This window comes from Oryctolagus cuniculus, chromosome 9 (assembly GCF_051225735.1).
Source record: "Oryctolagus cuniculus isolate XC-2025 breed Fujian yellow rabbit chromosome 9, ASM5122573v1, whole genome shotgun sequence".
Classification (NCBI taxonomy): domain Eukaryota; kingdom Metazoa; phylum Chordata; class Mammalia; order Lagomorpha; family Leporidae; genus Oryctolagus; species Oryctolagus cuniculus.
This window is the reverse complement of record NC_142875.1, coordinates 116,345,814-116,359,460: the sequence shown is the minus strand read 5'-3', so window position 1 is coordinate 116,359,460 and position 13,647 is coordinate 116,345,814. Positions and strand designations below refer to the sequence as shown.

Sequence of the window (13,647 nt, the reverse complement as noted above, 5' to 3'; positions counted from 1 at the left end):
AGGTACTAAACAAGGAGCAGTATATTTGAATTAAAGTGAAAGATTATTAATAGACTGTTTTTAATCAGGAATTTTAATTGAAAGGAAGGAAATTAGCATAAATTCATGATTGAATGCTTAAATAGAAAAGGTACAACTGGTATGATTGCTAATAGAACTGAATGAAGATAATATTTCACCCTAGAGCTCTTGTACAAGATTAGTAACCAGGATATCCACCAAAGCATACCAGAGTTCAGAACTCAAAGTTGGGACACTGGCAAGTCTTCATAGTGAATGCATTGAAAATAGGCTTACTATTTCCAAAACTGTTCCTGCCAGTCCAGCAGCCCTCTGTGCAGCCACTCACTAAATCCTCACAGCACATTTCTGAAGCTTGGATTTTCTCAATTTTACAGATGAGGAAACTGAGGTGCTTGGTCTAGGGTTAAGTAGACAGCTGGTGATGCGGGGTCAACTGATCTGCTAAGACCATGCTCATAGGATAGGCATCATGGTATAAAGGAACAAAAGGAGGCTATGGTAAAAGGGATATAGTGTAAATGAAGGATGGGAGAATTTGAACATAGCTTCACAAGGGAAAAGAAATGCTAGAATATTTTCTTTGCTTCAAGTTAGACTGAGGGATTTGACCAGGATTAATGTAACCATTTATACTAACCACAGGGACTGTTAAAATTTTACTGGTCTTTAGGGATGGTTGTGTTGTAGTGCTTGTGTGCATAGCACTGCAACAACTAATACATGACCATGCATCTCATGTTCAGTGACATGTTAAGATAGCATTTCACAGGTGAGTTTCTCAGGTGATGATATATTTGTATGTGCTGTGGTGTGGGTTATGTTTGTTTCCCCTCAGAGGTGCATAGACTGAGAGCTTGGTTCCCAGGGTGGTGGTGGTGCAAGATCAGGTGGAACTTTTAAGAGGGTGAGGCACTTGGGTGTTCCTTCAGTCAACTGAGGGCACAAACTCCAAAAGGATCAGGTGTTTCTCCTGAGACCCTGAGCCGGCCCTGCCCAGATCTCTGATCCCGTTTCTGGCTGTGATGCTTCCTCACAGGGCGCCTCTGCCGTGATGTGATGCCACAAGGAGAGTGAGCCAGAGCTGAGCCAGTTCCAGGAGCGTGCCCGTGAATGTCCAAACCTGTTTGCTGAATAAACCTTCTGTCTCAATAAAGTCATTCTGCCTCAGGTATCTTGTTAACGCAACGAACAGGTAAAATAATGATTGAGAATGCTTACTTACTTAGAAAGTATATGGTAAGAAGCCGTGATGTCATTTCTAACCTCTGTCCACTCAGTTCTCCACCCTTGTTTTAATATTGCCCCACATGCTCATCCACAGAGATTCCTATTCCTCCAAAGTTGCCCCACAGAAGAAAATATGAATAAACCTACTTCCCCTTCTTCCACAAAGGCCATAGCACATGTACTATTCTCCACAAAGACCTTTGGGGGTATTTTCATATCAATAATATAGAGATTCTTTATTTTTTAAAAAATTTCCATTTTTAGACTATTTAACTAGTTGCCCACTGATGGATTGGGGGTTGTCTCTAACTTTTGCAGCTATTACAAATCATGCTCTAATGAGTCGTTTTGTACATTAATCATTTTGTACCTGTGCACAAATCATAGAATAAACTTCCAGCAGCTAAATTGCTGGTCAAAGGGTATTAGCATTTGTAACTTTGATAAATGCTTCCAAATTGCCTTTTATGGAGGTTGTACCAATTTGCATTACCACCAACAGTGAATGAGAGTGCCTGCTGATTTATAACCAAGCTTGTTAATTAAATCTTTGGGTTTTTGCCAATCTGATGAGAAAAAAGAAGATAATCAGTGTAATTTGCATTTCTCTCATGAGCAAGGTTCAGTATTTTGTCATTCAGTTCAGAGCCTCTTGTATTTTCTTTTTCATGGATTATCTTTACATATGCTTTACTTAGTTTTCTATTTGGTGTTGATACATCTTACCATTTTCTAAGATGATTTTGTCTGAATTGCAAATATTTCACCCATTTTCTCATATCTATTTTTAAACAATGTTATAGTGTTTTATATGCCATTTAGCATACTTATGATTTCTGAATTTGGAATCAGCTATAGCAATTCATTTTACAATAAAGGATTTTTTTTCCCATTTTTTAGATCCGAGATACACTTTCATCACTTACATCTAAAGTTTTTCCTCTGTTTATCCTGGCATATTAAGTGTGAAGTATAACATCCCAATACCATGTACTGAAATTTTTCTTATAGTTTTAGTCAAGGTAAATCCTGAATGTGTAGGACTCTATTTATGGACATTCTATTATGTTCCATCTATTTATGTATTATACATTATTTAACTTCTTGAGGCTTTATAATTTTTCTTTAAGAGAGATCCCATGCAGTGGTTCACTTCCCAAATGCCCACAACTGCCAGAGCTGAGCAGGATCCAAGCCAGGAACAGGGAACACAATCCAAGGTTCCCACATGGGTGGTAGGGACTTGATTACTTGAGGCATGGTTGGTTTTCTCCAAGGATTTTCACTGCTAGGCAGCTGACATCAAGAGCTGGAATCTAACTTGGGCACCCCTGTGGGGGGATGTGGGCATCTTAGCCAGCATCTTAACTGCTGCCCAAACACCTGGCCCTATGATGTGTTTTTGTTTGTTTGTTTGTTTGTTTGTTTTAAGCTTTATTTATTTGAGAGGCATAGTTAGGGGAGGGGTGGAAAGAGCAGGAGAGAGGGAGGGAAGGAAGGAGGTAAGTCTTCCATTCACTGATTCACTCCCCAGATGGCCACAAGGGCAAGAGCTGGGCTGATCAGGAGCCAGGAACTTCTTCTAGGTCTTCCATATGGGCGCAGGGGCCCAAGCACTTGCTTTCCCAGGTGCATTAGCAGGAAGCTAGATCGGAAGTGGAGCATCCTAGACACAAACCGGTGCATATATGGGATGCTGGCGCCATAGATGGATGCCTAGCCTACTATGGCACAGTGCTGGCTCTTAGTTGAATATTTGCAAGAAATATTATTGTATATCCAGTTGACAAACAGTTTAGATTTTTGCCTTCTGGCCATGGTTTGTGCTTCTGGTATTTTCTCAAATTTTATTTAGTCATTTTAAAAATGGTTCTGATTATGGACAAAGCCCTTGGAGTAGATAAGCTATAAATCCTCTAGACTGTTCTATGTAGCAGCAGGCAGCTAAAAAGTCATAAGCGTAATATTTTAGGTACTTCATAAAAGTGGGAAATTTTCCTTTACTGGGTTCCAGAATTTGGTAAATGATTGCTATGAAAAGTTTGGCAGAATTCCTCTGAAAATGATCTGAACTTGTTACTTTTTTAAAAAAAGTTTTGGTTTCATTTTGAAGCTTCTTACATTTATTAAATAAGATTTAATCTTCCTAAAATCTTTTTGGGGTAAGTAAATTGTATTTTCCTAGAAAATCATCAATTTCAGACAGATTTAAAATTTGTTTTCATAGAATTGAACAGCTAATACTTTGCTATTCCTTAATTTTGCCTCTTTTATTTTTAATTTTTTATATTTGAATTTTTCTTACTTGTATTTCTTGCCATTTTTAGAATCAACAGTGAATTAATATTTTAGTTCTGCTTTCTATGTTGTAACTATTCAACATCTACTTTTATCTTTTATTAATTTACTCCACTTAATCTAATTCTCCTGAGCATATTTTAAAATTATTTTCTTCGGATTTGAGATGCAATACAAGTATGTCATTGTTATTCCTTTGAAATTTTGCAAATTTGATTGTAATTCTCTTTGACCTAAGGGTTGTTTAAATGGATTTTTGAATTCCCAAATGTCAGTGTTTTTGTCCTTTTTTTTCCCCCTAATTTACTCCAAAGGTAGAGTTGGGAATGAGGGAGACAGAAAAAAGATCTTCCAGCTGTTGTTTTGATTGCAAATGGCTGTCATGGCCAGGGCTTAGCCAGGACAAACTCAGGATCCTGGAATTCCATCTGGCTCTCCCATGTGGGTGGGCACAGGCCCAAACACTTGAGCTATCAGTTAATACTTTCCCAGGTACAGTAGCAGGGAGATGGATTGGAAGGCAAACATCCAGGATTCAAACTGGTGCTCATATGGATGCTGGCACTGCAGGTAGAGACTTAACCTCTGCTACAACTCTAGCCCCTAGCCTAGTGTCTTTACCTTTCTCAAGGATTTCATTCCTTTTTTTTTTTTTTTTTTTTACCTTCCTTGGTCATGGTTAGAGAATACTATCTATACTGTTTCTACGTTTTGTAATTTACTATAACTTTTTTGCCTAATATATTACCTAGTTTCATAAATGCTCATAAGCACTTGAAGAGAAAATATATTCTTTTCAAGATGGACTTGATATAAATTAATCAAATGTTTCTTACTTTTGCCTCTAATTTTATTATTTCATTCTCCTAGGGATTTACTTATTGTTTTCCAGTTGGACTTTATGAAATTGACAGATATGAAGTTGTTTATGCTATTATATATATACATAATATGCTGTTTTATATATATTATAGTATGTTTCTCCTTGGTTATTAAATAATTTTTGCTTCATATCTATTGTTACATTATTTTATATATAGTCATAACTGCTCATATGTATTGAAAAAATTTTATAAGTTTATTTTATTTTGAAAGGTAAAGAGACAGGGGAGTGTGATTTTTTTTTTTTTTCTATCCATTGGTTAACACCCCAAATGTTTACGAGTGCCAGGGCTGGGCCAGGCAGAAGCCAGGAGCCTGGAACTCAATCCTGGGTTTCTCAAACAGGTGGAAAGACACAAGAACTTAAGGCATCTGGTGCCTCCCAGGGTGTACATTAGAAGAATGCTGAATTGGAAGTGGGGGAACCAGGACTCGAATCAGGTTACTCCAACATGGGGTACAGGCATCGCAAGCCATGACTTAACTCCTGCCTCAAATTCCCGCTGCATGATGGTCATATCTTTCTTGAGAACTGTATTCCTTAGTTAGTGGTCTATTCATTGTTTAGTTGAATGCCTTCTGGCCTTTCTCCTTTTACTGAAATTGTGCCTCTTTTTTTTTATTTTTCTTTGTATTTGCTTAATAAACCTATGAATGTATTTTAATTTTTTAATCTTTTAAAAAATCTTTTGCTTTGGGTATGTTTTCTCAAAGTCTGAGTTACAATTTGTATTTTTACTCTAATTGGAAAACAACTTTTCTTAATAGATGACAGGGATATATGTATTTATTGATATAATGAACACATTTTTAGTTATTACTGTTTCATTTTTTAAAAGGAAAACTTTAAGTAATTTTTATTTATATACTTGTGACACTTAAGAATACTTTGCTCTAATAATTAATAATCTTTATTTGACAGCCTTAGATGTATTTCTTTTGAAAATGTTTTCCTAATAAAAACAAAGATAAAATTTATGTGCATTACCTTTCTCACTCTACCTTCATCTGCCACCCAGTTATATTCAGTGTTGTGATTCTCGTGTTTTTCTAGCACCAGTATACGCTTAGATTGTTTAATTTCTAAGATTTCAGTTAAAATCTCCAGCATCCAAACACTTTCTCTAAGTTAGCTCTTCTTTCCATTTTTTTGTCTTCTAGATCAGCCTCAAGGAATAGTTAAAATATTTTTACTAATCCCAAACATGAAGTTGAATGAAAAAACACAGAAAATTACTATTTTATTTTTACAAAGTGTTTCTATGAGAGGCAGAGAGACAGAAAGAGCTCCCGATTGCTGGTTCACTCAGCCAATGCATGCACAGCTGGTTCTAAGTAAGGCCAAAGTGAGGAACCAGAAATTCAACCTAGCTTTCCTGTATGGGTGTCAGGGAATCAACCACACTGAGCCATCACCTACTGCTTTCCAGGTGCACATTAACAGAAAGGTAGACTTGAGAGTGAATCCAGCACTTGAACCCAGACCAGCTGATATTGGATGTGGGCATCCCATGTCCATTCTTAACTACTAGGACAAACATTGACCTTGACTACTACTTTAAATTTTTGGAAGTTTCAAAAATGAATAAATACAGGTACCTCTAGAAAATAATACTCCCTTCCCATCTTGTTGTATTGAAACTTAAATTGTCAACCTTAATATACTTCAAACTATAGATAATTGATAATTTATAAGGCTCTGCCAGAGCCAGCAGCTAGACCACTAATCGATGAGTCCCAGCCATGCAGACTATACAGCTTTACATTTCCCTTTAAATTAACATTTCAAATTGGAGTTAGTGATGTGAGGTAATGATGGAATGCTTGTGTTTGCAATCATTTGAACTATTCAGTGGTGTCTAAACATGCTCATTAACTTGTCCTCTTACCCTTGGAAATTGTTGTCTTTGATCATGTTCTACTCTGTTATCTATAATATTTCTATACCTTGACAGAAACCTATCTTATGCATGTCAGAGCTGTGTGGTGGTTGTGGACAGAAAATTTTTGTGAGTGGAAATAAAAGTATTATTTAACATGAGTGCTGTATTAATTTTTTGGAGTATATACAGGATTATGGCATTAGGGTATTTAAAGAACATATACTTAGGAGTGGGTGTTTGGAAGGCCCGGGTTGACTTTTGGGTTCCTGGTTTGGGCTGGTACAACCCTCAATGTTGCAGGCATTTGTGGTAGTGAACCAGTAGATGGAAGATGTTTCTCTGCCTTTTAATAAATCTACACAGATAAATAAAACTCAAAAAAAAAAGGATATATATATGGAGATTCAGCAACTTTGTTTTTAGTGTTTGGTTGAGACTGGAGCTTACAATACTTAATCTGGTAACTTACAGATTTGGTGCCCTCTCTGGTTATGTTTCAAGAGGATTCTGGTAGTTAGGAAACCTTGGATTACTTGAGCTAGGATATTTCCAAATGAATTAATGAACGTGGGAGGAATGGTGTGATTTTGGTTTATGTTTTCTGTGGGCCTTTGTCTGAGTGACAGGATAAGATGTATCACTTGTGAGGCCCAGTGCAAAACACAAATGTGAGGAACGCTTTTTAGAGACTATTGAGAATATCAAGGAGGTAGTGATAGAGTATTGAACTGAATGGAGGCCATTTCTACATGCCCTGCCCTGTGTGACTTCTTAGGTCACTGAAGTGTGAATTTGGCCCTGTTCAAGGGAAGCAAAAGTACAGGAAAAGCTTTAAGTTGAGGAAACAGATGATTGAGTTGGCTGCTGACTAAAAGCCATGAGCAGGTGCTTGGTCCAGTGTTTAAGAGGCTGCTGGGTAGCCTGCTTCCCATATCGGAGTGCCTAGATTCCATTCCTGGCTCCACTTCTGATGACAGATTCCTGCTAGTATGCACCCTGGGAGGCAACAGATGATGGCTCAAGTACTTGGGTTGCTGCCAGCCATGAAGGAGACCTGGGTTGAGTTTCCAGCTTCAGATTTTGGCCAGATTCAGGTCTGGCTGGTGCAGGCATTTGAAGTGTAAACCACCAGATGCATAAGCACTGTGTGTATCTCTTTCAAATAAAATGAAAAAATACTCTATAGAATACTATACAGCAGTCAAAAACAACGAAACCCGGTCATTTGCAACAAGATGGAGGAATTTGGAAAACATCATGCTGAGTGAATTAATCCAGTCCCAAAGGGACAAATATCATATGTTCTCCCTGATCAGCGACAACTAACTGAGCACCAAAGGGGAAACTTGTTGAAGTGAAATTGACACTATGAGAAACAGTGACTTGCTCAGCTCTTGTCCTGACTGTTGATGCACAATGTAATACTTTATCCATTTTAGTATTTTTTGTTCTAGTACCATTGGTTGAACTCTGTAATTAACACACAATTGTTCTTTGGTGTTTATATTTTAACTGAAAAGTGATCCCTGTTAGGAATTTGGAAAACATTATGCTGAGTGAAATAAGCCAATCCCAAAGGGACAAATACCACTTGTTCTCCTTGATAGGTGACAACTAACTGAGCACCAAAAAGGAAACTTGTTAAAGTGAAATGAACACTAGGAGAAACGGTGACTTGATCAGCCCTCACCCTGACTGTTGATGAGCAGCTTAATATGTTATCCCTCTTAGTATTTTTTGTTTGTTTGTTTGTTCTACGTAATACTTTTGGTTGAATACTGTAATCAATACACAATTCTTAAGTGCTGAAACTTAACTGAAAAGTGATAGCTGTTAAATATAAGAGTGGGAATAAGAGAGGGAAGAGATGTGCAATTCGGGACATGCTCAAGCTGACTTACCTCAAACGGTAGAGTTAGAAACAGACCAGGGGATTCGAATTCAATCCCATCGAGGTGGCATGTACCAATGCCATCTCACTAGTCCCAGTGATCAATTTCTGTTCACAATTGATCATAATGATAGGACTAAGAACCAAAGGGATCACATAAGCAAGAATAGTGTCTGCAAACACTAGCTGATAGAATCAAAAAGGGAGAGAATTATCCAACATGGGAAGTGAGATACACAGCAGACCCATAGAATGGCAGATGTCCTAAACAGCACTCTGGCCTCATAATCAGCCCTTAAGGCATGCAGATCCGGCTGAAAAGCCCATGAGAGTATTTCAGGCATGGAAAGCCAAGACACGCTGGGGGAAAAAAAAAAAAAAAAACCTAAATGAAAGACCTCTGCTAGTGAGATCCCAGTGGAAAGAATGGGTCATCAAAGAAAGAGGTACCTTTCTCTGAAGGGAGGTAAGAACTTCCACTTTGACCATGGCCTTGTCTAAAAATTATCAGAGTCATGTGAACTCAGGGGGCTTCCATAGCCTTGGCAACTCATGACAAGAGCCTAGGGTGATTACTGATGCCATAAACAAGAGTGTCAATTTGTTAAGTCAACAACAGGAGTCACTGTGCACTTACTCCTCATGTAGGATCTTTGTCCTTAGTGTGCTGTACATTGAGATCTAATGCTATAACTAGTACTCAAACAGTATTTTTCACTTTATGTTTCTGTGTGGGAGCAAACTGTTGAAATCTTTACTTAATGTATGCTAAACTGATCTTCTGTATATATGATCTTCTGTATATAAAGAGAAACGAAAATGAATCTTGATGTGAATGGAAGGGGAGAGGGAGTGGGAAAGGGGAGGGTTGGTGTGGGAGGGACGTTATGGGGGGGGAAGCCATTGTAATCCATAAGCTGTACTTTGGAAATTTATATTCATTAAAGTTTAAAAAAAATTAAAAAAATAAAAGAACTAACATTAAAAAAATAAAATGAAAAAATAGATTTACAAATGTAAAGATAGGGGCTGGTGCTGTGGCACAGTGGGTTAACGCCCTGGCCTGAAGTGCTGGCATCCCATACGGGTGCTGGTTCTGGTCCTGGCTGCTCCTCTCTGACCCAGCTCTCTGCTATGGCCTGGGAAAGCAGTAGAAGATGGCCCAAGTCGTTGGGCCCCTGCACCCATGTGAGAGACCCAGAGGAAGCTCCTGGCTCCTGACTTCAGATCGGTGCAGCTCTGGCTGTTGCGGCCACCTGGGGAGTGAACCAGTGGATGGAAGACCTCTCTCTCTCTCTACCTCTCTCTGTAACTTTGTCTTTCAAATAAATCAATCTTTAAAAAAAAAAAAAGTAAAGATAAAGGACTATTTGTATCTCCCATATCTTGCTACTAATGTAGTCTTTGTTCATCATGGTCCTAGATGCATGAGTGCCCAGAATCCATCTCCTTAGTTAGGAGAGGTAATAAAATGCTCAAGTCTTAGATTTTTGCTTAATAAAGTATTCAATACAAGTAAGTAATTGTGCTCTATAACCATTTAACAATATAAGCTCAAAGTTTCAACTGACAAGAATAATGCTCAAAACAAATATTGTACTTCTTTCTGAAGATCAGCTGATAGTCTATAATAAAAGCATTAAGTATTTGGCAGTATGAGAGGAAATAATTTGAGGAGCCCAACAAGGAAGAACTTCGTACTAATTCTTACACGTAGTAATGATTTGCATGTTGACACTATTGGAAGATATTCTCTCGTTTTTTAAGATACAGACTAAATTTAATATACAGTCTAAAATGTAAAAAAAAAAAAAGCTTTAGTTCATCATTACTCCTAAAACAAATTCTAAACATTGTAAAAATTGTAACACCAAAAAAATTCTTAACAATTTTAATTTTCACAATTATCTTAAATTCTTTAGTGTGCATATGCATTTATAAACGTCTTGTAGAGAAATAATAGTATCAGCAAAATGAAAGCTGACAATGTTCCACAGCTTAATTCCTTGAAACAGAGAAACAATTTTCTTGAGGGAATTAAATGACAGAATATAGGTCAACCTAGCACCTTTTTATTTTCTTTTTCTTTTTAAGTCTGACATCTCTAGAATTTTACTACTTCATGCTTTATTTTTTTTTCAAAATCCAATTAGTCAAATTTGTAATATTATAAAAATTCTCCCAGGCTAATAGTATTTAAATAGTGAATTAAGTCACTAAAATTAGCAATATTTTACATTGTGACCCTCGCTTCTTTAGGTTAGTGCTTTAAAATGTAAGAAATTTTCTGATTTTTCAGATATTGTTTTGAACTTGATACTTATGCAAAATGACTAAAAATGTTGCACATTTTATTCATTCTGTGCAGAAATGAGGGAGATACTGTCCTCGTACATTAACTTAAGTATTGAGGTGTAGTAGGCAGGTGATGCATTGATATATAGGTGCTTTCATCTCTGTCTCCCTCCTTCTCTGTCACTTTGCCTTTCAAATAAACATGTTCTAAAAATGAGAAACAGGTGTTACGGCACATTGGGTTAAATTGCCACTTCGGTTGCCTGCATGCAATTTGAAAGTGCCTGGAATCAAGTTTGCCCTCCACTGCCAGTCTAGTTTCTTTCTAATGCACGTGGGAATCGGCAGATGATGGCCCAAGTACTTGGTTCCTCCATGCACATGCGAGATCTGGCTCTTGGCGTTAGCCTGGCTCAGCCCTCGAAGTTGTGGGTATTTGGGGGCGTGAACCAGTAGATGGAAGATCTTTCTCTCCTTCTCTGTCTCCCAAACTACCTGTCACTTAGCCTCTCAGAAAAACAATTCTTTTTAAAAAAATAGCTACTTTCAATGGCAGGCATTTTGTACAACAGTTAAGTTGCTCTTGGAATGCTTCCATCCCACATCAGATGGTCAGATTTGAGTCCTAGCTCTGCTCCAGATTCAGCTTTGTCTAATGCACACCCTGGGAGACAAGGAGTTATGGCTCAAGTAGTTGGTATTCATGCCATCAACATGGGAGACCCAGATTGAGATCTTAGCTCCTGGTTTCTGCCAGTCACTTGTGGAGTGAGTCAGAAGATGGGAGATCTGTATATCTAACCTTCTCTCTACCTTTCAAATAAAAATTTAAAACCTACTTCCTTAACAGAAGAAGGAAGGCAAACATATAGATATGACTTAATAAATAATCTATACCACATGATCTGATTGTATAAAATTATATACTTTAGAGATAAGTAACTAGACTGACAGATAGACATGGGGATAATGAGCAGATGGGCCGAATCTTGGAGTCTTTCAGAAAGTGGATGTGGACAAAATGAGGACTGGGAATTGCAAAAGAAGGGTGAGGTTGGAAAATTACGGGTTTTTGAATCTCGGTTGAAATTAAAAAAAACAGAATTGGTTATTGGATGGCCACTCCTTGCACTGGAATTACATTAAAAATGGTCAGAATTGATAGGACATTCAAAAACTGTCAATTCAATAGAGATGATAGAAATGGTCGAATTATGACACATTTAGAAGGCAATAGAATGTGCAAGTGTTGCATTATGTTGACATCCAAAGACAAACTGCTATGTAATTAATGATCATTATTATTTTATGTGTATTTTTGTTCCTTCCTAAGCCATGTTGTAAACTGAAAACCATGCTTGGAGGGAAACAAAAACTTTGGCTCTGACATGCAGTTCTCTTCTAATGCACAATTAAGTGAAATGAGTTGATAGTGTGACATACTTTTATGGGCAAACATATCTGGGTTGAATTTAACTTGAATGTATTCTAAGAAGTTGAAAACTTTTGACATGGTTAAACTATGAAGTGCCTAGTTTTAAAGTTATTTTAATTTGAAAATTCAATATTAGCCATACTTTTTGCATTATTGGACATAATAATACCAATGAATTTATTTACCTAGGTCCAGAAGTGATGATTCTTCAGTTTGTTGCAGAGGATCAGAGAGGAAAAAACTAAGTACACAATCACTCTGAAAAACAAGACAAAATATAGTATTTCTTATGTTAATTCTTAATCACTATTACATGAAAACATTTTTATACATAATTCTTATAGATACAATTTAGATTTTATAAAGAGAAAAACATTAACAAGTTTACTAATGGATGTTATTTTACTATAAATTCTCCAATCTCGTAAGATTAGTTGGCCTGATTATATCGTTTTTCAGTCAGTTCAAGTGTGTTCTGCTTTTGAGGCTTGCCGTAATGTTTATATTTCTTTGAACTTCACAATAATTCATGAATCTTGTACATCATTTTTTAGAGACGGTATATCCTTGGGCAAGACTTAATATACACTGATGCTCACTTACTCAGTCTTAAATCCTCAAGGTTCAGTGCTTGGGATGCCCACTGAATACTAACCACACCTACAGCATCGAGTAATGCAGGAGAGACTTAAGGATAGAAAGATGCATAAGGTGTTCTCTTTAGAACACAACCTATTGGAAGAAACGGTATATTAAATGCTTTAATAGAAATTCTAGCTATAATTTTGTTACAAATAGGGATGATCAGAATTGACATTGAACCTAAGCTCCAAATGAATAGGAAACTTGTGAATCTTAGAATAGCTATTTCTTCGTTATTTATTGTAAATGTGTAGTAAGCCATTATCCATCCAAAGTATCCCTCCCCAGGAGACCTTCCATTATTATCTAAAGGGTTCTACTGAATAATTATTTCTTCTGTCTGCCTACTGCAGATTAGAGCACCGGTTGTTCACACAGCCTGAGTGTCTCCTTGGTTAGCCTTCTTCTGACTCTAGGGAAGGGCTCTCTCAAACCTCCCTCAGGAAGCTTTGACTTCCATCTCTGACTCTGTCTCAGCTGATGACTTTGTCTTCACTTCAGAGAAACTAAAAGGCAGTTAAACTCCTAAATTTCCTTTTGTAAAATCTATAGACCCACACAGCTATGCCTTTTCTTCTCTCCCTGTTACAGAAATGCCTATCTTCCCCTCTGTTACAAGTTGCATAGTGTTTTCCCTAAATTAATATACTGGCATTCTAACCTAGGAACTCGGAATGTGATTAAAGTGCAGAAGTAGGGTCACTTTTTTCTTTAGAAATTTTATTTATTTTAAATGAGAAAAAAATCTTTTTTTTTACCCACATATTTACCATTTCCAACACACTTCATTCCTTTGCATAGATCCAAATGACTTCTTCATGAAGAACTTTCTTGTCTTAATTTTTTTAAATTTAAGGTATATAAAACTCATGTATTTAATATATATGTACACAGAGTTGGGGACATAGTAATACTTCTACCATTTCTCTCTCTCAGGATCCCATCCTTTTTTCTCTTATTGCCTCTCAATTTTTACAATGATCAACTTTCTGTATATTTTATACTTAGAAGATTAATTCTACATTAAGTAAAGATTTTTTTTAAAGTAAGAAAAAAACACTTTCTCAACA

The 13,647-nt window shown here is 36.9% G+C and overlaps 1 protein-coding gene across 3 annotated transcripts in view; it reads right to left on the bottom strand.

Annotated features, from left to right (window-relative positions):
- PIK3C2G (phosphatidylinositol-4-phosphate 3-kinase catalytic subunit type 2 gamma) overlaps positions 1 to 13,647 on the bottom strand; it is a 403,205-nt gene that overhangs the window by 35,407 nt on the left and 354,151 nt on the right. For all 3 annotated transcript variants that reach the window (XM_017343356.4, XM_089303889.1, XM_051850300.3), the window contains one exon: positions 12,121 to 12,193. In XM_017343356.4, the coding sequence (XP_017198845.3) occupies positions 12,121 to 12,193 (73 nt within the window). The remainder of the gene's footprint in view (positions 1 to 12,120; positions 12,194 to 13,647) is intronic.